Genomic DNA, 24,479 nt, shown 5'->3' with positions numbered 1-24,479 from the left:
CTTTAGCCTATGCGAGCCTGTAAATGATAAAAAGGATCTGCCCCCTTTACCTCCGAATAACTTTAGCCAATAGTGATCGATTCAAATGATGATTGACACGTTGGCTGGGAAATGAAACGCCGGCATATGTATCCCAGCATACACCGCGGACCACATCGCCTACGAGAAAAATCTAGTCGGCGGCTGCTTGCTTTTGTTGCGAGACCTTGCGACTTAATATTGATCCATATATAAGGCGCACTGTATTATAAGGCGCATGGTCAGTTTTTGAAAAAAAAAAAAAAGGCTTTTAGGTGCGCCTTATAGTGCGGAAAATACGGTAGTTCAAATGGGTTTTTTTCATCACAACTTTTTTCATCAAAATAGCATTGTGTAAAGTTGAATATCAACAAGCCTAACATATTATTGTATTTTATGTTATATTTTGATTGGATAACTTTTACATTTCAACTTTGATCAATTTTCTTTTCTATAGTTTTATTGTTGAGAACGTCTTTCCATTGTTTCATTCAATATGCGTTATGAAGATTTGTGAAAATTAGACCTTAGTAATATCAATTTAAATTTGTTGTTATTGAAATCTAAACGTCCTTGTAAAAGTATGTTCTTCTCACAAAACGTATGATTACAACAGAGTTATAATAAACTTTAATGAACAGTCATGTCGCTCTTCCAACTAATAGGCTGGGAAACACAATTGAAAGAAGTGGTGGATAACCTCAGGGGGTCCTTACTGCTTGGAATGTCAGATAATAAAACGTCTGTACTCGCTAGCAGTGCAATGTCATTTCCGGTTAGCCGGCAGATAGTTGAGGAAAGCGGCAGACAGCAACACACGACCTGGCTAAATGTGGGTCAAACAATGTCCACCACATTCATTCAAAATTGAGCAATTTCCAAAAAGTTTAAATGGTGACTAAAATCAAGTTTAAAGGTATTCCAAACCTGTTTTGTTTTTTTAACAATTAGGCACTGAAGGTGTAGTGTTCCTTATGCAAAAATGTTGCGCCCGGGAACTCAAGAAATTTTGTCTCAAAGTTGATCCGTCTGGCTTGTTGGTTGTAGAGCTGTGATGTCATTGAAGGAACACAACACTTTAAAGATGGGGAATACCTTTACACAACATGTGAGGCTGGCTCCGAAACAGACAGCGGTTGTAGTGAACAGCAACTGCATAGCATTCATTTCTGCTTGGAGGTAGGCAATTTTGGCTTTCGTTTGTGTTTAGGGTGCAAGGCTGTCGAGGCTTTTCTGTTTTATATGCTCCTGGTTGGCTGCCAACAGTGTGTTATTTGACCGCTTAGACTGGAGTTAGCCCCAATTTTGTCGTGTTCCTTGGTTTATTCCCATCTGGCTTCACGTTTATCGCATTAGATACTTTTTGTTGTTGGTTTCCGGTTAGCCTGGCTGCTGACTATGTGTTGCCTTTTCCGCAGAGGATGCGGCTGCCTTTCATTGATCAATCCCAGTTAGCTTCGCGTTGGTGGCTCTCCATGTCAGAGTTCCTACAGCTTAAGGCAAGTTAAATTCAAGACTTTTAAGACACTTTTAATGATTTTTAAGGTGAATTTAAGACTAAGTCGACATACAATTGAGACAAACAAAACAAAAAAAAAACACCAAATATTTCTTGCACACATAGCCATCGCAAAAAAAACATTCATCGGACAGCCATTTCTCATTAAATTGATACATTCCCGTGGTCCAAAGTAAACGTTTCTGTCCCAAGGTAATAGATCCCACAGCGCTGGTTTCAGCCAATCCGAACGCAAGGCAGACAACAGCCCTGCCCCTTTTTGTATCACATAGAATGCATGGCATGCCAGCTTTACCATCTCAACCAACTCAACGTGCATAGGAACAATGGGAAGCAAAACAAAGTTATTTGTTCAGCAGTAAGTTTTTTATTTTTATCACGCTGCTGTTGGGTCGTTTAGTTCTCAGTGGGAGAAGTTTGTAAGTTACTGCAGCCGCTTTACTTGCACTTTCTTTGATTATACTCACTGTACTGTTGGAATACCTCGTAAGAATATGACAAAAACAAATATAAGCGAAGGTGGTGTTTCGTAATTCAAGAAAAACTTGTAAATTACGAGATACGATGTGCGGTTTGTGTTTCGGTGGATCAGGTTAGTGAGGCTCGTGATGTAGTTTCTATATGTTCCTCGCTGGAGGTGGCACCTCTCGTTTAGTGAATTTGATGTGGGTCACTCATTTGTATATCCTCTCAATACTGTTATCTCTCACAAATCTGAATCTATTTCTATGTGTAGTTGGTATGGGGCTCCTGACTTTTTCATAGATCCCAAAAATTTTGCATCCACTCTTACGCGGTTATTAGCGCCTTTTGACACCCTGATGCCATGAATATAATTCTGCATATAATAATTAAAACCCGTTTCGACTGACTTTTGAGATAAGTTTGCATAATGAGGAAAAACTTATACAGCTACGCTATCAGGAATAGTGACTTAAGAGTCGCTTGCTGTTGCTTCGGCTGCTATATTTGCTCCGCGTGTGATACACAGATACCGTAACTATGGTGGGCGTGGCTTAGCGCTCTGCCAGATCGATTAATTGTGGGTAGAGCTGAGACATGCGCCTGCTCTGAAAGGCCCGGCTGAAACCACACCACCGTTTTGATCGTTGCGTTATTGTGGTCATGCGATGTTGGCACGAAAGTAAATCGGTGAATTATTAAAAAAAAGACAATTTATAAATGTTCCTAATTCCTTTTATACATCGAATAATTTCATTAATGTGCTCAATTTTTTAAGACTTGCGAAAATTAGAATTAAGACAATTCAATGCCAATTATGCCTTATTATTGGAATAATTAATTCAATGCCTTTTAAGATTTTTCAAGGGTCCGCTGGAGCCCTGCTTGTGTTTTTCTAGCCAGTTAGCCCCTTTTTAGCTGCACACTTTTTGTTGTACCATTACTACATCCACCTGCGACATGATGCCTAGGCATTCCTCGCAAGAGCTACCAAAATGGCCTAAAAGACTCGTAGCCTCTTCGACAAATTAACACTTAAAACAATATGGCGACTGTCTTTCTAGTGTGCTGGTGTTCCTATGATGACATCACAGCTCATGATGACAAAAACAATAAGTGTAGTCTTCAAAATGTATACAAATGAAATATATGTAAATTCTATGCAAGAACCATGTTCAATTATATCACATTTTGCATGTTAACGATTTTTTGGGAATACCTTTAGGGTACATTGGAAATGATTAATAATAATAAAAATAAAGTTGATGTTGTTTTAATGTTCATTTTTTAATAACCATTGAATAGTTTCTAGAAAAAAAAAAGTTTAATTTTTAGGGAATATTCATGGTTCTTGCCATTTGGTTGAAATCAAACACTTACGGATTAGAGTGACTTGACGTTCCTGCCTCAGAAAAGACGCAACACCTTGAAATATTCCAGCTGGGGGAGAAATGTCACGCAAAACTGCAGCGAGTCACATCATGAAAAAGGATGACACAATAATTAGAGTTTTCAGCTCAATGTTTTTGTTTTGCTTTGTACGGCAGAGAATTCAGACGATTTGTCCTGCTTCCACAAGCGCTAATATAGCTCAAATAATTATCTGGCTAAACAAACTTCAGCTACAAGAGTTGAACTTTTTCCATCTTCATTAAAAGGACATTTTGTAATATTTGACAGCGTAGATGCCGCTGTATTGTGGAGTGCAACTGAAAACAAGTTATATGAAGTACAAGAAAGAATACAAACTACAGAGACTCACAGTGACCTTTTTTTTTTTTGAGGGGGTGAAGCAAGATCGAAGACCCCTCAATAGGAGCCTCATGTAATGTAATAATCAATAAAATTAATTGACCAACAAGTATTTAAAGGGACATTGTGTGATATTTAGTGCCTTCTAAGTGGTAGAAAATAAACCTTGATTTGAATGCCAGGCAAAAATACCTGAACTATCATACAAAAGTTATTATTTATAAAAATCATAGGATGAGAAATTTAGGGCACCGCCATGTTTGTCTAACAGCCTGCAGACAAGCTATTCACTGTGACACTGGCCCTCGCTCGCACCAGACAACACAGTGCCATCAAGTTGTCAAATATGAAACATTGGGACTTTCAAAAAATGTATGTTTGTATCAAAGTTCATTTTTTTGTTTATTATTCAAATAAATAGTTTTGTTAACAATAACAAAGTATCTTTTACCACCCAGGAGGCGTTAAATAATAAACAATGTCCCTTAAAGTTGCAAATTAAATTTATACTACACAAGCCTCATTACAGACATTTTGTTGTAACACAAATCTACAAAAATCTACAATAATAGAAAAATAGCAAGTGTAGGTAAGCCTGCATTTACTGCATTTCTTACACTATAAGGCACTAAGGGTGATAAGGCGAACTCCCAAAAATTGTTCTTTTTACAGATATGTCAAATATAAAAGGCACATTGAAATATAACTACAGTAAGAGATATGGCGTTTAACTGTGTATAAGCTTTGCGCATTTTATACACTTACGGTATATATTAGAGCAATGATTAATCAGTCAAAAACTATCCTTGACTAAAATGGAATTGGGAATCAAACCCAGACAGTTGGGGTGAGAGCACTGCAACCTAACCACGAGACCACGAGGCATTCCATTATATCTCATTTTTTTCCCTTTTTTTACCCACAGTGCCAGAAACAATTGTGAGAGAATGAAGAACACGGAGAGTCTGATTCATCATCAGATACACCAAAGAGTTATTTATATATTTAATGCATCACTGCTGTACCAATGGTCAGGTTTGGCCACCGTCCCCGTCACGACCCAGGTTCAATTCCTGTTGCATAAAGTGTTTTGAGATTGTTGACAGCGATATTTTTAACTGATCAATCATAACACAAATACAAAAATATACCGAAAAAACTCGTGTAGTATCGCACACGCATAAATACTGTACGCATTTCCAATTTTCAAACACATATAAGGCGCAAAAGGTTGTAGTGCACACTTTCCAATATTTGGCCAAGTTGAAGGTTTTAGGTGCGCCTTATAGTCCGGAAATTAGGGTAATTGCAAGCTACTACGTAGCAATTACCACATCTTCTCCATGGGGCCTTTTGGGGGCTTTCGGTGAGGGGGTGTCCCTCTTGAATATACCACTCACACATACACACAGAATGGTTGTCACGCTGCGAAGGTTTCAGCCTGCTGAACTCTTGAGAGGTCAGCGCAGGAATTTAACAGGCCAGAGGAGATTAGTAATTGAGTAATGGACGTGGTGACGCGGACAATGAATAGGAGGGGGGAGGGCGTGCAAGAGAAAGCAAACGAGTATGAAACACAATCTGCCTTCATTCTCTATCTCCTTTTTTGCTCGACTGACCTTGCCTTGCTTGGCCCAAAACAAACTTTTCTTGTGAATCAACAAAAGAAAGAAATGAGATATTTTTTGGTTTGAATTCAAATTAATCAAGTGTTTGAATTCCACTTTGTTGTCTTTTACCTCGTCTATGTGACTGTTTTTTTTTTTGTTTTTTTTTAATAATGAAAAAAACCCAGGGAACTACTGGACAAGATGAAAATGCTCTTGTTCCACTGACCTCATTTTATTTTTTTCATTTTTTTTGCAGTGCCAGTCACTTATTTTCTTTTCAGATTATTCTTTTGATATCGTGACTTGTTTTGATTATCTTATTAGTTTGCCATTTGTAATTTAAATATTCGTCATCAAATAACTATTGCTATTAAATTATTTTTTTAACATAAATGTCATTGAATTGTCTTTATTGTCAATTATAACAGCGCATTGAAACATTGTATGCAACAAGATTAGACATGGCAAACACCTAAAAGACTTGAAAGGGAAAGGGTAAATAATTGTCAGGATAAATGGGCAAAATATTTGCAACATAGAGCTTAGAAACTGGCTTATGTTCAAATAATAGTGCAATTAAAACAATTCTATCATAACAATACTGCAATGAAAAGCAGTGAAATAACATTTAGCAGCAACGACAATTCCCTAATAAGTCGCAAGATGTATGTTGTTAATCCCGCGCGCTTGTTTAGGGTGGTGATGGCCCTGAAAAGAAACTGTCTCTGAGCTGGTTAGTCCTTGTTTTAGGGGACCTATAGCACCTACCACAGGGCAACATGACAAAGAGTTTGTAGCCAGGACGAGTCCTTTATACTGATGACTCTACTGCAGTATCGCAAAAGTCCCTTTTTGTGAGTAAAAATGAGCCTGTACTGGTTGTTTGGTTCCCTTAACCACTAGGATCGTAGAGGCACCATTTCTTGAGATGTGTCTTAGGCAAGTACAAGCTGGTGGCGCGCATCCCTCTAGAGCCCAACATGATTTTCCACCCGGTCTCAAAGCTTGTTAGGCGAATTATTTAAGATTATTTTCCTTAAATATTATATTAACCCAAATAACTACTGTGTTTCTGTAAATTACCAATTTATTTCTATAATCAGAAAATATGACATTTTTAAATTACAATTTATAGGTAGTTAGCACACAAAGACTTCTTCATGATATGTTTTGTTGCCTCCACTAGTCAAGACACATTTTGGTTAACATTTGTTTTTGGATAATATTACTGAGCAATATCTACCTGTGTTTATCCATTTCTGGGGGCGGCCATTGTGACACATTTTGGTCAAATGAAAATATCATCATGGTTTCCACTAAGGTCACAATCAATCACAGCTCACTGTAAGGAAACAAATGAGCTGTGTGATCGGCTGTTGCCTTGGTAACTGGGATGTCATTCTAAACACGACAGCAACGACAAATTTTTCTGACTTACTCAAACTGTTTCTACACAATGCGAATCAGAATGTCAAATTTAAAGGTATGGGGGAAAATACAAGATTATGCACAAATTTCGGAATGTGTTCATTCTTCTTTCTGTTCTGTCAAAACTATGCCTGATTGTTCAAAACATTATGACTGTTCTAAAAAAATTATTTCCAGGAAGTACTAGCTGTTCTTGTAATACTTTTTATAGTCTTGCCAAATTGGTAATTTTTCTCTGCAATTGAAGACCTCAGGCAGGCAAAATGAGGACTATTCTTGCAATCATTAAATATACTCCTACAGAGCCAACAACATTATAAAGGACTCCTCTCAAACTGGCCAACATCTCTTTAACCTGTTGCCCTCTGGTAGGAGCTTCAAGTCCCTTTAAACAAGGACCAACAGGCTCAGAGACTTTCTTCCCCAGACTGTAAATAAAGATATACAGTATATATTGCCAGTTGTATTGAAAATGGATATTGTAAAGAAAAATGGGTATTCAGATCTTATTTATTTACTTATTTTGGAATTTTGTAGATATAAAATGTTATTGCACTACTTTTCAGCGCACTGTTACCATGCACTATTTTTCATTACACTATTATTACGATGCATTTACAACTTAGAGCAGTCTCCACGCACCACCTTGTAAATATGTTTGCCTATTTATCCTGACAATCTTTTTATATTACTTTTCTCTTTTAAGTCTTTATTACGTGTTTATCCTAGAGCTTTTTGGTTTGGTTTGGTTATCCCTTAACCACTACGGTCGTAGGGGCACAATTTTTTGTGGTGCCATCGCTGTGCCAAATTTTGTTGCAAACAATGTTCACTACATTGTCATCAATAACATTAAAGACAATTCTAATTCTAATGTATTTTTTTGTAATATGACTATTTCTTGTTGAATTAATTTTCTCATGTGTATTGTGCTAATAAAAAGCCCTTTAGTCACGAATGTGGTTCATTTAAATGTGTTACGCTCACTCTTGTATTTAGTACTGTAAATAAGGATTTTTTTGTTGTCTAAAATGTACTCATATGAAATATTGAATACTCTTTAATTAAAAGACTAATTTTTTGCAGTGTCCAAAACCAAGGCTCGTCATGAATGGTGAAAGTCCACAAGTACTGTCAAGTGAGTACTTGGATTCGTTATCCAAACGGCAGGTCTCTTTGTACACAAATGAATAAGAAGCTTTTGAAGCACTCCCTTTTTTTACAAACACCGTCCAGAAAAGCTGGTAATAATTTAAACGTTATTTCAGCAATGGCGAGGAATTCACTTGAGGGCAACGTTGCCGGTTAATGACTCGCTCTGTGCCACATTGCAACCTTTTCTCAATTCCTGCTATTGTTGTGCCTGTCAGGAATTTGCAATTTGCACGCGTACAAAAGAGGAGGAAGCTCCGCCACCAAGTTTTGCGCTCGTTGGCTCTACACGCAATCCATCAAAATGCAGCACGGCTAAGCCACTTAGCTTGGAAGGGGCATCCTACATGCATGAATCGGCCATTCAGGAGCTCTTACACACAGGCTGCCCCCACTTATTTTTTGCAACAAACCGTTCAAAAAAAAAAAAAGAAAAAAATCATAGAAGCAGCAAATGAATACAATCTAATTTCCTCAGTAGGTACAGTGTGTAACACATATGTGGAATAGTGCCAGAGTATTTGCCACTGCAATCAATACAAGACTATTGCGGTAGTCCCTGGCCTGTTAAAATGCTTGTGTGTCTGGAGGGTTACAGAGGTCAGACGAAAGCAAAGGTGATTATTATAGAAGAGTTACAAAAATGGTTCAATAATATTAGCCAAGCTTGCAGCACAAATTATTTCAACATCGAGCAAGGGGGAAAAGGAACAAAAAAAAAAAATACTTGGACAAGTAATTAAGATATAGAAGAGTGATCATAGTCGATGAAGTCCAGGAATACCTTGCGTCAATAACAGTTGCTGTAGTCTTACTTTAATATAATTATATCTATGCCGAATTTCCACAGTATTTTCTGGATCTACCTACAAAAGAACCCCAATGTTCCTGTTGGCAAAATTTATGATTCTATCTAGTGCCGAACCAGAAAAGAATTCAAAAATAATTGACGTCTTTTTTCACATTATGACGTTGCCCGTGTGTTGCTTTTTGTAACGGGAAATCCTATTGAAAAAATGTCCACCTTGTAAACGGGAGTACAGTCACACACCTAAATCTTGACCTTAACCAAAATATTGCCTGTAATTAAATGTATTTACTGATGAGAACACCTCACACTGCCACCAACCTCATGGGAAATTTGCCACCGACACCTTTGGTCACAGAACGCCAACAGCACCATGCCTCTACACAACCGACGCCGTTTTCAGGTCTGCTCCAAGTTGTTTTCGTCATGTGTTTTAAGATCAGGTGACTACTTAAGATGGCGATTACAAAAAATAGAACATATATACTACTGCACCGAAAGAAAACGTGGATGAGGGGTGCGTAGCATAAAATGTGAGACCTGTATTTCTAGACGACAGTGCGAGGGCAACCATAAAGTGTAATATAGTGCCGAAGGTGAGATGTTAACTCTCTGTCTTTTTGTCATTGGCGGTTGCTGCGTTAACGGACCAAATTGCCTTCGATTGTCATCCTTCCTAGAGGATAAGGGGAAAATCCAATGACTCCCATGATACAGAAAAATAACTGGTGTTTTTGATAGATAACTTCCACTGTTGTTAAACTTGGATTTATATGTTAAGAACTTACTTATGGGTGAAAAGTTAAAATGTTGTATAATATTGAATATATATTCAAATATATATATTGAATAAAGTACTGTAACACCTCCCTTTTTGCATCATATAAATAATCTTAGCCAAAACATCAACTAATTTCTTCTCTAGAAGTGTTTTGTATTTACCACATGCATTGTGAAAAACAGCAGCGCGCCAGTTTCCTCAGTGCCCTACATACTTGATTATTAAACACGTTTGATACTTGGCGCCATTGGCGCAGCATCGTTTTCCTTCAAAATGTGACCTCACACATCTGACGCAAATGTCACTAAGGTGTGTGCGGGCAGAGAGAAAATTTGTAAGGATAAGCAGTGCAGAGAAAGAAAATTTGTAACTGCTGGTATGGACCATACGTGTATGAAAGATGACAATTCAACAACAGTGTGTGCAGAAATAAACACGTCAGCCTAATAACGGACTGATTTGCAAAGGTCTAAATGAAAAAGTCCATTCAAGGACAATGAAAATCTATTTAGGATAACTCAAAAGCTAGATATCATTGATTCCCCTTCCAAATTGTAAAATAAGAAGGGATTTAGCCTATTGATACAAAATCATCTAAAAGTGCAACTAAGCATTTCTGCCATCTAGTGGTGAACATTGTTACTACAATTTAAAACTACAACAAATCCGTGTATCAAATAACCCTTCTGGATTCTTCAAATAACAAAAGTCAGAAAATCAAAACACATTTTAACAGCAACAAAATCAGCTTATTGTCAGTGCATTTTACCATGCTGGACCAAATGTGGAGGCAGCCGTATCCAAGGGGCCGTGGTATGGGGGCCACGATTAAAAAAAATTTGGGGGAGTTTGTAAAAAAAAAAAGTATTTATTTGCTAGCGCATGATTAGAATTTAGTTTTGTATTAATTTTTGTACCTGAATGACTGAAGTCAGAGTAGGCCCATCTGAATGTTTGTCATAACGGCCCAGTAGCTCGGCACAAAAGGCTGTTTAAAGAGCAAGCGGTTACTGGGAGGGAGGGGGTCGCTCAACTGGTGGTGGCAGTGATGAGGAGGGGGCTCCATAGTGCTAGCAGGGGCCCTGGCATACAATAAAGAATAACCGCCTCCTCCCCCATGGATTTTATAGTTAGCGGTAACTGACGTTAAAGATGTCTGTCAGCGGCTGAGAATTAAGGCCGTGCTGATAAGACTGCATTATAAAAAGTCATAAAAGTAGTTATGAAAGTTGGGAAAGTCGGATTGCTATTGATATTACTATGCAAACGCAAAAGTTGCTCTTATACAGAATAACATTTGATAGTTGGCTAATACCAACAAATATTAGTCAAAAACACTTTAAGTTAAAGCGTGTCTCCTTCAAATATTGACACAAATGTGAAAAAAAACACCCGTTTGACTGCTTGTCATGCTCAACTCATTCGAACTAACAGAAGTTGTGCTCACATTACAGTGTCATTCTTGGGAAACTGCCATTATTTTTTTATCCTTTAGTTTGGAGCAGGGGTCAGCAAACTTTGAGTCGCGGGCTGCATTGGGTTAAAGAATTTTGCAGGCAAGGCCAGGACAAATAAAAAATTGCTTATTGATGTGTTGAATTGTTTGTCCATGCCAATACAGAGTCTTGAATCTGTATTGCCAAAGTAGGCAATACATGACAACAAAAGATAAGGCTTTTCGATTTTTCTCGTTGACATTTAAATGCACCAGTTATATTTAATTGTATATTTATTTGGAAAGGGACCATTTTATCAAAATTGTTTTGAAACACATTTGAAATAAATAAATATATGTATTCATTTATAAATAAAAACGAACAATTAAAAGTAATTGAAACATTTCAATATCTGTTTTTTTTATTTTCAGCATTGAAAAACTCCAAATGCAATCGGGCTGGTTCAAAAGTTTTTTTATTGCATGAAGTTTAATATACATCTTAATACATAAAATTAAGAAATAATTTAAAAACAAAAGTACAGAAAAATGTAGCTAGCATGTAAACTCCACACAGGAGGTTCATGACCTCAGAACCGTGCTGCACACGCGCTAACCACTGCGCTGCCGTTCCAAATCATTTTCTGCTTAGTGTAACTGGCCATTTTCTCATCCAAAACTACCCCCCCCCCCCCAAAATTGGATGAATTGTAAACATGTTTCTGTTAAAATATTAAAATGTCGTTTTTATATTGTTGAATATTTTTCTCATTTCCATACACAAAAGTACACCCTTTTTCTTCACACTACAATAATTTTCAAACTCACAGATTAACTTCATATGTGTGGCGGCTAAACTGCCGCTGATTCAAAGCACTGCATTTTCTTTCTTTTTTTTATGGAAGGCGTAAAGGGGGCTCAAAAGAAAATCTGCAGCCTTTTAAAGAAGCCGACCTCCAACCTTGTGTGACAAAAATCAAATTGCGCAAGCACAGTAGGTCACTGCTTGGTCATAGAAAGAACATGCCAAAGGTGCAAAAGGTGTCTGGAGAAACAGATGAGAAATAATATCAAAGAGAAAACTGGTAATCCAGTTGTGGTTACCAGCTTGGGTCAAACTGCCATTTGATGCAATGTTGGGATTGTTGAACATGCGCTAAGTCTTTTTGGAGTCAAATTTAGGGTAAGTGGTTTACAAAGTCTTATTTAAAGGGATATTATGAATAATTTAGCGCTTCCTAGATATAAAAACAAAACAAAACATAATTTTAAAAAAAAACTAATATTGACTTGAAATATCGGCAAAAATAAAAACTGTCAATGTGCATTTTTAAAAATACCTATAGGTTGAGAAATTTGCATTTTACATAACTTGAGCCTCATCAAGAGGGACCGTCATCTTGCTGCTACAACCAAAACCATTATAATAGGCTGTGGAAGGAATAAAGAAGTTTTGTCACTCTGAGATTATTTTCTTCCTTGTGCTTTGTTGCACTTATTTTATGTTGCACTACACAATACAGGGACATCTAGTGGTGAATGTGACAAAGTGTCCCTTTAAGGCACATGTATCATCTCATTGCCCATGAGCCAAATGTGGCCCGCCACATCATTTAATGTGGCCCGCGGTAGTTTAAAATGTCTGAGCGTCTACAAATAAATGCAAACATTTACCAAAATGCATGCAAACTACAATACCCACGAAGTGACAACTTATCGCCACGATATGGCAGTGTTTCCATATCAATGCCAATATGTAGATTTTAAAAATGTCCAACAAATGTCCCCAAAAAATGTATTTATGTTATGTATACTTTATAACAGAAGTGTACATTATTTTTAAATGCAACTGTATTTTTTATGACAGAATACATTCAGAATTAATTTTACATCAAGGAATGGTTACTTTATTTTACATACCATTCAATAACATTTGCTTACATTAAAAGCTACTTTGCGTAGAGCTATTACACAAATGAAGCTTTCAGTGAAAATAGGTTTGTCACCCTGCAATAAGACAAGAACGTTCAGTTCCTAGATTGGGCATATACATTTTATTTTTCATTTCATCAATGAAAACCCCCCTTCATCTTTCAGGTAAAGTTGATGTACCAGATGTTTGGACTTGTATTAATCAATTCCCGATTTTTTTTATCCCATTTCTATAAAACTTGCAAGGATGTAACACAAAAAACTGATGATGATAACTATATCTGTTTGTTATAGATAACAAACAGAAAGATCCAATATTGAGATCCAAATATGATGCAAGTCCCCAACAATTGATTAAAATTGAAATCACGAAGGCCCAACCGGGGCATCCAATCTTCTTAAAAATGGTGAGTGATTCCATTGTTGTGGGCCAATCAAGAAAAAGAATGCAGCGCATTTCCTGTGAGACTTTCACTTATGTCAAGCTGGCATCCACGCTCCAATCTTGGTCGGTTTCGGGTTTCAGATTTACTCGCTGGCCATTAATCACACCCTCGTGAGGACACTAAAAATGTCAGGGTTCTTCCTCGCATCCTCACATTTTCCCATACAAGTGTACTAAGCAAGATTTCTTTTTATCTTTAGACAAACATTGCAATTATTTTCGTAATAATTCCCAGGAAATGGCGAATTCAATTTACTACTATGCTCTTGGAACACCATGTTTTCTAAATATTTTCTCCCATTTAATTTCTGTAAACGAATACAAACATACATATTATAACTTTATAAAAATAAATTGAGTACATCATCTGTTATTAGATACCTCATGTGAATAATTTGTCATAGTTTGACATTGTTGTTTAGTTTTGCAACGGCACTCGGACTCCTCTATCTAGTTTTTCGAGACATGTTTCACTTGTATTGCACTTTGTGTGCAAAAATAGTAGTCTTAAAATTAAATTTAAATAGGATTGAGTTGAGCTGCGCATCAGCCAATATTTTGGATAATTGACCAGAATTGTTTGAACAACCCTACATTTTCCTTATGTATGGATGCATTGGGGTAGAAGATAATCTGTGAGTTACCCCTCTAACTGGTCAGGCCCTACAAAAAGTGTATTAGGATTCTCCATCATTTAAAGCCACTATAAGTTTCTTTATTGTGTAGTGCAAATGACAATGTCTGCTAAACAAGGAATAATACAAACTACGAAGAATCAAAATGACCAAACCAAAATAGCCTTTTTCATCTTTCTGTCCGCTTTGGACCTCATCCATCCATTTTCTGTGCCACTTATCCTCACTAGGGTCGCAGGGGCGCTGGAGCCCATCCCAGCTGTCTTTGGGCAATGGGCAGGGGACAGCCTGAACTGGTTGCCAGCCAGTCGCAGGCTTTGGAACTCATATTATTGTTTTCTGGATTTTACAGCAATTAAAAAAATAATCAAATGGTCCTTAAAAAGGGAATTGTGGATGACAAAATTTTATTACTGAATCTGATTTTGTTGTTTTTCCATTGACATATACAAAATAATTCCTCCAAGTGATTGGCTCATATGTTTGATAATCGTTACTTGAAAATAGCCTTGTTTATTTGAATAAATAATTGATTGATTAATTATCCTAGAGAGCCAAGTACAGTGGAACCTCAGTTTTCGAACGCCTCTCAGGTCGAACAAATCAGAGTCCGACCAAAAATTTAGAGAAATTCTTGCTTCGCTGTTCGGTCAAAAAAGTGGAGTTCGAACGCCGGTAATGCGTGAGTGCGTACGCTAGGATGCGATGCTGAGCGGCGTACGGGTGTAGGTGGCTCTTTTCGTGACCAACTGTTATCGCGTGCGGACGTGCTTTGTTTTGCTTTCGCTTTTAATATAGATGTACGAAGTGTTTTAGCCCCTAATTATGCCTCCGAAGAAAGTCAGTGCAAGCAGCAAAGTTGTTACAGGTGAAAAAAGAAAAGTAGTGCGTACAACTATTGCATTTAAGAAAGAAATAATAGCACCACCGTCCACCTGCGCCTTCTGCTGACCACCACAAAGGTAAGAAATCCTATTCATAATTCTTTTCTTTATCCTTTTTTTTATTTTTACACGTTCATGTTAGCGCAATCTTTCGTACGGAAGATTACGATAACGCGAACGTACGATTAGCCTGGGTTAGCATTATGTTTACGTTGAACATTCAGGTAAACATTCAGGGTGTTGGAACGGAGCCCAACATTGAGGGTGTTGGAACGGAGCCCCGTTTCCAATGAACCACTCACCACCTGTTGTGGAGACCCGGGTGCTAAATGATTTGTAAACGACCTGAATTTTTTTATTTTTACACGTTCATGTTAGCGTAATCTTTCGTACGGAAGATTACGATAACGCGGACGTACGATTAGCCTGGGTTAGCTTTATGTTTACGTTAAACATTCAAGGTAAACATTCGGGGTGTTGGAACGGATTAAAACGATTTACATTATTTTCAATGGGAAAAATGATTTCGGTAATCGAACAAATCGGTTTTCGAACAGGGTTCTGGAACGGATTATGGTCGAGAACCGAGGTTCTACTGTATAATATTTATATTAAAGAGATACTAATATTTGACAACTAGATATTGCTGTATTGTGTATCCATCCATCCATCCTTTATCTGCACTGCTTATCCTCACTAGGGTCGCGGGGGCGCTGGAGCCCATCACAGCTATCTTCGGGCAGTGAGCAGGGGAAACCCTGAACTGGTTATCAGCCAGTCACGCTGTACTGTGTAATGCAGCCCAAAACCACAGTTTTTATTGTCATTTTTTAGCCAAGCTTTTTGTTTTCTGGGTACCTGTGGCAGCAAGATGCTATTATTATTACAATTAGGTCAGCTACTTCTAGATGAGGCTCACGTTCTGTAAAATAAAGTGTTTTAAGAATAGAATAGAATAGGATAGAATATGCCTTTAGTGTCAAGAAATGCACGTTTGTATGATAGTTCATGTATTTTTGCTTATGTAACATACAAATCAAATAGTTCTGAAAAGAATCAACTTGGTCTATTGTTATTGATACAAATTAAAATTGTTTTTTAATTAATTAAGTTTTTCAACCACTGGGAGGTTTTAGGTAAATAATACACTGTGTCCTCTAAAAAAACGTCATAACTGCCTGAACCAATATGTGTTTTAACACGCTGCACACCCATTCACCTTTTTTTGATAATGAAATATTGAACAGTTGATCAGTATTACCTTCACACAAACAAGTTATTCAAAGTAAAAAGTATATTATTCAAATTAGCAAAAGGGGACTGGGAAGTGAGCAGCCAATCACTGAAAAAAGCCCAAATCATGTTAACCGTGACCCATATATCGTCAACACAAAATACCAATGTATTCACATGTTTTTTAGAATTATGTCTTTACCACATTTCTCTTGAAAGATAATTCAATTTAAATGACAATTAGGTTTTCTCTGTAAATAATGCAATTCCATGCCATTAACCTGCACACAAAAATGTATTCCTGCTTGCCATGTTGACATTTTCCCACAGTGTCAAATGCTGTTTTATGGTTTCAACGGCCCCCGCTTGCCTCTTCGCTCACTGGCTGTTGTTTGTTTTTTTGGATTACACGTTGCATCTGTAAACGCTCGCCGTTGACTCAGATTAGCGTCACAGGGCAAAGTCGGCGAAGGTCGCCGGGGCCTCCGACGCTTGTCGGAACCCGTCCACTTTCCTTTTGTTTCGTCATACGGCCGGTGGTTTGGATGGCTGGATGGACTTGAACGCACCTCACCCCCACATGCACACAAATGTTCTTCAAAGCACGATTACCATGTGATGCAAACTGATGCATTATTCATGCAGAACCAGAAGATGAAGGATATTGCTTTTTTGGCATCGTAATGTCTTTTTTTTGTTGCTGCATCATCATTTTTCCTTAAAGATAAGGATTACATTCTTTTCCTACGTCCACTTTAAATGTATTGGTTTGACAGAGAGACGGGCTGATAAGATAGTAAAGGATCGTACGTACATGAACAGAAATGTAAGCAAGATTTAATACGAGCCGCACACAAATCATGAGAAAATATGTCACGCCAGATACCTGCAGTCACTATTTGCGCTTTGCTTATTGTGTGTAGCAATAACAGCAGAATTTTAGGTCATCCAGCACCTCATGATAGCCGTAAAATTGTCTATTTCACGGGTGAGATCATATTTGTCATAGTTTCAATCATCCCTACAAAATAGTAAAATGCCGCTAATGAATTTTTATTCATGAGCACAATTTTAAAGACGTAAACAACTTTAATTTTGCATGATATTTTTTCAAACAGTTTTGCAAAATTTTCATTGGGATATTTAAATGTGATGTTTTTTTTTTAATTGACAACTCTGGTGCAAGGCAAGATTAGTGAACCGTGCAATATATTAAGGGTTTTTTGGGGGTCAAATTATGTCTACATCTACTCATCACTGTGGACGTTCTTAGGTTTTAGGATTGTAACCTATTTTTATGAGGATATAGCTAAAAGAATGTCTAAGAATAACTCGGAGAAACTTATAGTCTTTAACTTTTGTCTTTGAACATTACTTATTTTTAATTGGATTTCAACTTTTTGGGGGATTTCCCAAATACCATTACTTTTGTTTTTGATACGTAAGATGATAATTTGTTTTTGTCAAACAAATTCTTGACTTTATTAGTTCGTGATGCCTGTAGTCCTTGTAAATTTGTACCATGCCCTATTATTGTGGTGCAGTCGGAATATAAAATATATTTGAATTTCAATGATACATTACACAAATTATTTATAAAGGGAAAAAAACAATAAAGGTTCTAACACAGACCACTGAGGAACTCAATAACTAATGTTCATTAATCTTGAATTTCTGTCAACAATCCATAAATATTGATATGATGTTACTGAGTAATGAGGAATTCCATATTGCTTTCATTTCATGAGTAGGAAATTGTGATTTATTGTGATGAAAGCTTTCCTTAAGAAATTGCCAAAGGAATCTAATTTATTGTCTATCTTCTTTATTATATCTCCTACAAGATTAATTAATCTCAGAGCCGTAGAAGGGATTTCTCTGAAGCCATACTGACAATCAATTAGTAATATACACTTGTTAATGAAGCTGTTCAAATGTATGATGAATAGCTTTGCCAGAATTTTTGATAGTTGAGGAGGTATGTACTTGTTTACGGCCATACCACCCTGAGAATGCCCAATCTTCGGAAGCTAAACCGGGTCGGGCCACGTTTGGACTCGAATGGGAGATTGCCTGGAAAAAAACAGGTGCTGTAAATCGCTCATTTGGCGGATGCTCTGCTGCTACAGCACTGACTGTACTGACTTCATTTTTTGGTGTATCAACAATTTCAGTTGCCAGCTGTGGTTCAAACAAACCTATTGAATGTGTAAGTCAAATCTTTAGAATGTTTTATTCTTTCTTTGTTTTTTTTTCTTATAAATTATTTTAAATAATACATACAAAAATAGTGCAATGGATGATTTTGTCACTGCGTCAACTGTCTGATTTTTTTTATATATAAATGCAATGTATTAATTATTCTTCAATGGTTTTTCTAAATTGAGTTTTAGAAAGTCACCCAATCTGTTAGGTTGAAGACTATAATCAGTCAGCACAGATACTCAAAGTGATTAAAAATTCATAATAAATTAATCTGCAAAAAAAATGTTTCCCATTGCTAAATAATTTGTATAACTTGGAGTATTACTTTCTTTTTTTAACATATTTGTCCTTGCTTTTTTTCATGGAATAAAAAATTTATTTGTATGTAATATTGATATAGTTAATGACGACAATTTAGGTCAGTTTTATTTTATTAATTTTGTCTTTTTTAGTGAAAAAGTGTTTTTTTAATCCGTGATAATTTAAAGTATTAGGTTTTTTAATTAAATTATATTTAATAAACAAGATTATTTGAAACAACAAATAGCACGAAAAAAAAGCTTCACAGTGCAACAAAATGATATGAATAATTATGACAGTCTTTGTAATTTATGAAACTACTAGCTGAAACAGTCAAAACAATAAAATCCAATTGTGTCAAAAAATTGCTACATGTTTATTAAACATTTGAACTATATTCAATGTGAACAATGAGTAATGTTATTTTGTTATAAAAATAATCAAACGTAATCTCATTTTAACCTTTTATTTTCATTAATATCTTTAAACCAGCTTGTGCTGCAAAAAGAAGAAAAATGGTTTCCATGCTGACAACGGGTTGCCCCGGGATTTTCCATTTTACTATAAACAGTTGTTAATTCTTTCACACCTGCCTATACTCATAAGAATGCAGCTATAGTAAAAGTCTGGTTGTGGAAAAGATTACTTCTATAATTCCCTATTAGTCTTGGAAAAAATGTCTGCAACTATTGGAGCTTTAAGCTTCCGCCGTGTTGAGGAGGGGCGATGCCCAGATATTGCACAAGCAGGCCTTTAAGTGATCGCTAAATGATTGCAGCGTGTTAAAGCCCAATAAGATTTATAAGAGAAAAATACTAGCTGGGGGGAGTCGGAAGGGGTCTTCTTGTCAGAATGACACCCGGGGCTCATAATAAGCATCGGAGCGACAAAGATGATGGCTTGTGTAAGCTGCAGCGGGGGCCATAAATAGCCATGTTTCTCATGAAAGGGAAACGTGATAGGCGCGCTTATTACTCAAGAGGAAGGAATGCAAGTAAACCTTGAGCGGAAGACTTCGAGTACAAACACGGCTTTCTTTGTGCCACGCTCGTGCACATAAACAAGACAAGAGGATCGGCCAGGAGGGAGGTGCGCAAAGAGGAATGGGTATGCAGAGAACCTCCATTAAAGTGCTATTTAAATATGAGTGCCAAAACAAAAACATCAGTACAGTCAAAACTGGGGGGGATGTCTGATGTGGTTTACAATGAACTGGCATCGTTTGTTTTGTTTTTTTACATTGTGCCGCCGACAATTGCTTCAACAGACAAAATACAATACAGTCTATATTTTATGAGAATGTTTTACTCAGCGAGCAAGATAAATTAGTGTGCACATTATTTCCATCAGAGATGCTTTGTTAACTCATTTTTTAACGGATTGCATCACAATCCCTGTTTGAAGATAGAGTAACCATAGGCCTTTATTATAAAAATGTTTTTTTCTTGTCTAGGGCTCAGGAAAGTGCTTCGACTTTAATGGCTGGCACTTTCAGATTTGTTTTTAGAACATTATTGTAGTACTCCTTTGATAAAAACAGCATTTTAAATTATATTTTTGCAGCTAAATGAAGAAGCTATTAAACATGGTTTACACTGCGTTGTGTTAATTTGTTAGCAACGGCATCTGTAGCAATACTAGCAAAAAATAAGATATGACATTTGATGCAAGGTTTTTTTTCCCTGCAAACAAGTCGTTGAGGTAAAAAATCTCTTCTTCCTTATGAAAAGAGATAAAAATAAAATGAAACCTGAGATAAAAGTAAGCTTGATCACTGTGCAAAAATAGGCCAAAAAACATTCATTTCTGATTGACCCGGTATACAACAGAAGTGCTTAGGTACACGAAAATCCAAGCATAATAAACTATCTAATGCACATTTCAGTTCCTGTCAAAAGACGAATGTGTTTAGTTTGATATCAGTTTTGCACAATCAGGAAATTACAGTATATTGGCGGCTGCGTCCAATGCCTGACCATGTGAAGAGGGTGCTTTTTTTGAACTGTGGTAGGTTTTGTTTGTTTTGTTAGCTCTGGTAACCCAAATGTTAAGATAAGTCATGTTTATTGGTCGTTGAAGTCAGTTTTTCTTCTGTAAAAAAAAGAAAAACTGACATGTATCCTCCTGAAATAATATCATTTTTTCAAAATCCCTGCATCTTTTATGGGCTACTTCCTCATGCGTATTGACAAATGACTCTGCCTGGTAGAATGTTTCTTCCCACAAAATGATGCAATGTAGCAAAAAAGGGCAATGTTAGATTGATGTTTAAAATAAATTAAATCAAGGAACAGTCAGACCTGTATAGACATAGATGTTTCGACATGCGACACTCTTTTACGGACTGCATTATGATAACAGAACCACAGTGGACCTTAGTCCCGACATATAATATTAAAGTCTGCAATACAAATGGCAAAAACTACACGGGGGGTATCAGTTTGCGATGTCAACCTCAGACGTTACACATTTACACACACGGGTTTATAACAGACGTCAACCTACAAACAAATCTACAAGTGCACATTTGCTGCTACAGTCATCAACACGATGCAACGCAGTCACGTGCATTGCACAGTTCCCCCAATGAAAGTCCACAAAAAATGTATTATGCATGTTTTTCAAGCGCAGGACAAGATTATTTCTAACACCGGAAGCTCGACAAGTCAACTAATTAATACAGCAAGGGTCCGAAACACGGCTCGCAAGCCAGATATGGCTCTTTTCATGAGTACATATGGCTCGGAGATCAGACTCAGACAAGCTGCATGATTACAATATTGGTAGCTGTGAAATCAAAGCAACACAGTAATTGCATGATTCGGTCGAGAATATATAGGACAGAATTCAAACTAGTTTACAGTCACAGTGTTGGACCAACAGACCCAGTTTTGGCTGTACGTCTCAATGGAATCCTGTATCCGGAAGCTCATTAAACAATGTTTGTTGTTTCACTGTTGAGACACTTTATGATGAAACCCCACAGAACAAATTATAAATAGCCAAAAACACCAGCCTGGCACAGAGGAGAAACATACAAACAGTAATCAACACAGCCCAAACATTCATTGGCTTCTCTCTGCCCAGTCTGGAAGACATTGCTGGCTTGAGATACCGCAGCAGGGCCATCAACATTATAAGGGACTCTTCTATTACAGCCCACCACCTGTTGCCCTCTGGTAGGTGCCACAGGTCACTTAAAACTCGGACAAATGAGCGCAAATACAGTTTCTTCCAAAGGGCCATCACCACACTAAACAAGCACGGAAAACTGTGACAGTATATGTCTTTTGACTTATTTGGGAATTTTTGTTGCTGAAAATATTATTGCACTACTTTTCATAGCACTATTGTGATACAAGTCTCTAAGCACTATGTTGTAAACATTTTTTTCTATTTGTTCAGGCAGTCTTTTATCTTATCATTCACTTTAAAGTCTTTATTACATGTTTACTCTGGAGTTCCATGACTCGTTACTCCAATGTTTCATCACGTTAATATCAATGACAATAGGCACTAATCTATTCTATTCAGGCCTATTTGATTGGTTGAGCAACAGGGGTGGGCGGTCACATAGTTGTGAGGTATAGCTGAAGGTAAATACATCCATATCCTTTTTATTTGCAGTAATCTGACATGTTTACAAAATAACTCCTCTTTGAAAACATTTATGACAAAAATGACTTCCAAAATGAACCTCAACGACCTTAAAAGGGACAGTGTGTATTATTTTCAACCTCATAGTGGCAAAAAAACTAATTCCTTAAACACGACAACAACATGGATTTGAATGATAGGCAAAAATATATGAGCTGTCATACAAATGCACTCTTATATTGAGGAATTTGCATTTATTTTACATAACACGAGCATCACCTAGAAGGAGTTGAGAGGTTTATCCGCCAACTTGCTGCTATGGGTACTGACAATGACCAAAACCTTGTGAAATTCTGGGCAAAACAATTACTAGAAAAATTGTGAGATTTGGTCACTTTAAATCTCTATAGTTTGTATTCCTTCTTATTTATTTTTATCAGTCGTTCTCGGTTGCACTACAATAGAGCGACGTCTAGTGGCCAAATACTACACACTGTCCCTTTAGGTAACCATACCTGTCAACCTGTAAGGTTTTGCCGTACAAAGTACATTTTTTATGCATTTTAAGACAAAGACGATGTACAAGGAAATCTGTACGGAAAAACGCAAATTTGTCAATGATGGGTACCATCCGCTATACACTGACTATCACGAAACGGCAAATCAATCAAGTCAAAGGAGTTGGCCGCGGAAGCCTCTATCTCTGTATCAGTTTTTTTGTTGCAAACGAAGCGAGCGGTTTGATGCTACTGTGCGCATGCGTATGCCGCCTGGGGATTTCCCATCATGGATCATTCGGGGAAAAAAAATATGGTTTACTTTGGATTATTTTGTATTTTGTACGGGAAAATACGACAGTTTGTACGGGCATGGAGCCGTGGAGGTTGACAGGTATGGGCGCCACCAGGCTGTACTTGCCCCACATACACCACATGAAATAGTGTCCCTACGACCAAGTGGAAAGGGAATCATAACACCCACCTATATTTGGTGTAGGATACATGCCCTGGCATTCATCTTGTTCCATTGATTGTTTTATCAAATCATCGAACGTCACACAGTAAAATATAATGCACTGAATAATTAGCTTTTGTTTGGAGAGCGTGTTTGGGGGTTTTGTTGAATTTTATCTGGGAATATATGCTGAAGCTCTTGAAAATAATTACAATACTTTGCTTTTAAGGCTATAAAAAAAATAAAACATAAAAAAAAGAATAAAAGGTTCCCGACCCCTATAATACATTAAATATGCCAGGGATCAGAATAGAAAACGGAGGGAGGGGAGAGGAGGAGAAGGAGAAGGAGGGGGCGCCGGAGACAATTCAAGCCACTGCCGATGAATAAATAAATCTCCGCTTACCTCTCCGTGGGAGACGTCGCGTCCCTGTGGAGTGTCCTCGGGTAAGAAATAAAGTTTAGAGCTGGACAAAAGTTGTCGACTTGTCCTGTCCTCCCATAGTAGCTGGAGTTCGGCTACGCACACGGGCTCGTCCGGTTTACAGCGCACCAAGAAAAAGTCCCCCAATGCCAGAATCCGAGGCTCGGCGTCCTGGTTCTTGAATTGAAAGGCTTTGTAGAACACATACGCTCCGTGTAAGCCGCAAGACGAGCCGACCCACTGCGGAGAGAAAAACACAAACAATAAGAACTAGGTGAATTGCCATTTTCGCCTCGTGTTTATGATGCCGTGAAACGGACGGCGGCGGTTGACACCGATAAATGTCAAAGTTTGGCGGCGGTCGAGCGTCTTAAACGCGGGTTGACCGCCGTGATCATGGCGGCAAAAACGCGAAGAAAATGTGTTTATAAAATCTGAAATGAGCCATTTCTGTTTTTCCTCCTTTACCTTGGGTGAGTTCGGCTCCATCGCGACGTTATGAATTGATTCAAGTCAACACGCTCTCCAAACTTGCTGGCTTGAATGGATCCCCGCAGGTCCTAGAAGGTACACATAACCAACGACTTGGAAAAAGCATCCTGATATCTTTAAAGTCTCATTTTAAATGCGTCGTTTGGACTTCACGTGATGTGTTTCAAAGTATTCACACCTTTCACCTATTACGTGCTATTCTTACAGATTGTACTTATTTTTGTAGCCTCGCTATTAACGAATACGTCAATGCCGGCGCGACGTCGATCCCAAATTGAAACATTTTCTCAATGTATCCCTCTGATTCTTATATAATACTACGTAATAACAAAATTAAACGCACCACTTTTTACCTCCTTCGCAAAATCAAAATTCACGTCCATTTTATTCTATTTTTGTAGCGCTCTTGGAGT

At 37.4% G+C, this 24,479-nt stretch overlaps 1 protein-coding gene across 1 annotated transcript in view; it reads right to left on the bottom strand.

Annotated features, from left to right (window-relative positions):
* The window catches only part of arid5b (AT-rich interaction domain 5B), a 153,120-nt gene extending 128,884 nt beyond the window's left edge, over positions 1 to 24,236 (bottom strand). The window contains exons 1-2 of the mRNA XM_088351160.1: positions 24,043 to 24,236; positions 23,557 to 23,814 (exon numbers count right to left, since the gene is read on the bottom strand). Coding sequence (XP_088207286.1) covers positions 23,557 to 23,814; positions 24,043 to 24,063 — 279 coding nt within the window. The 5' untranslated portion in view covers positions 24,064 to 24,236. The remainder of the gene's footprint in view (positions 1 to 23,556; positions 23,815 to 24,042) is intronic.
* Positions 24,237 to 24,479: the final 243 nt, after the last annotated feature.

The sequence above is a fragment of the Urocampus carinirostris genome, chromosome 13 (assembly GCF_059441175.1).
Source record: "Urocampus carinirostris isolate Australia breed hairy pipefish chromosome 13, RoL_Ucar_1.0, whole genome shotgun sequence".
NCBI classification, from domain to species: Eukaryota; Metazoa; Chordata; class Actinopteri; order Syngnathiformes; family Syngnathidae; genus Urocampus; species Urocampus carinirostris.
The sequence above is the reverse complement of the archived record's forward strand: the minus strand, read 5'-3'. Positions and strand labels throughout refer to the sequence as shown.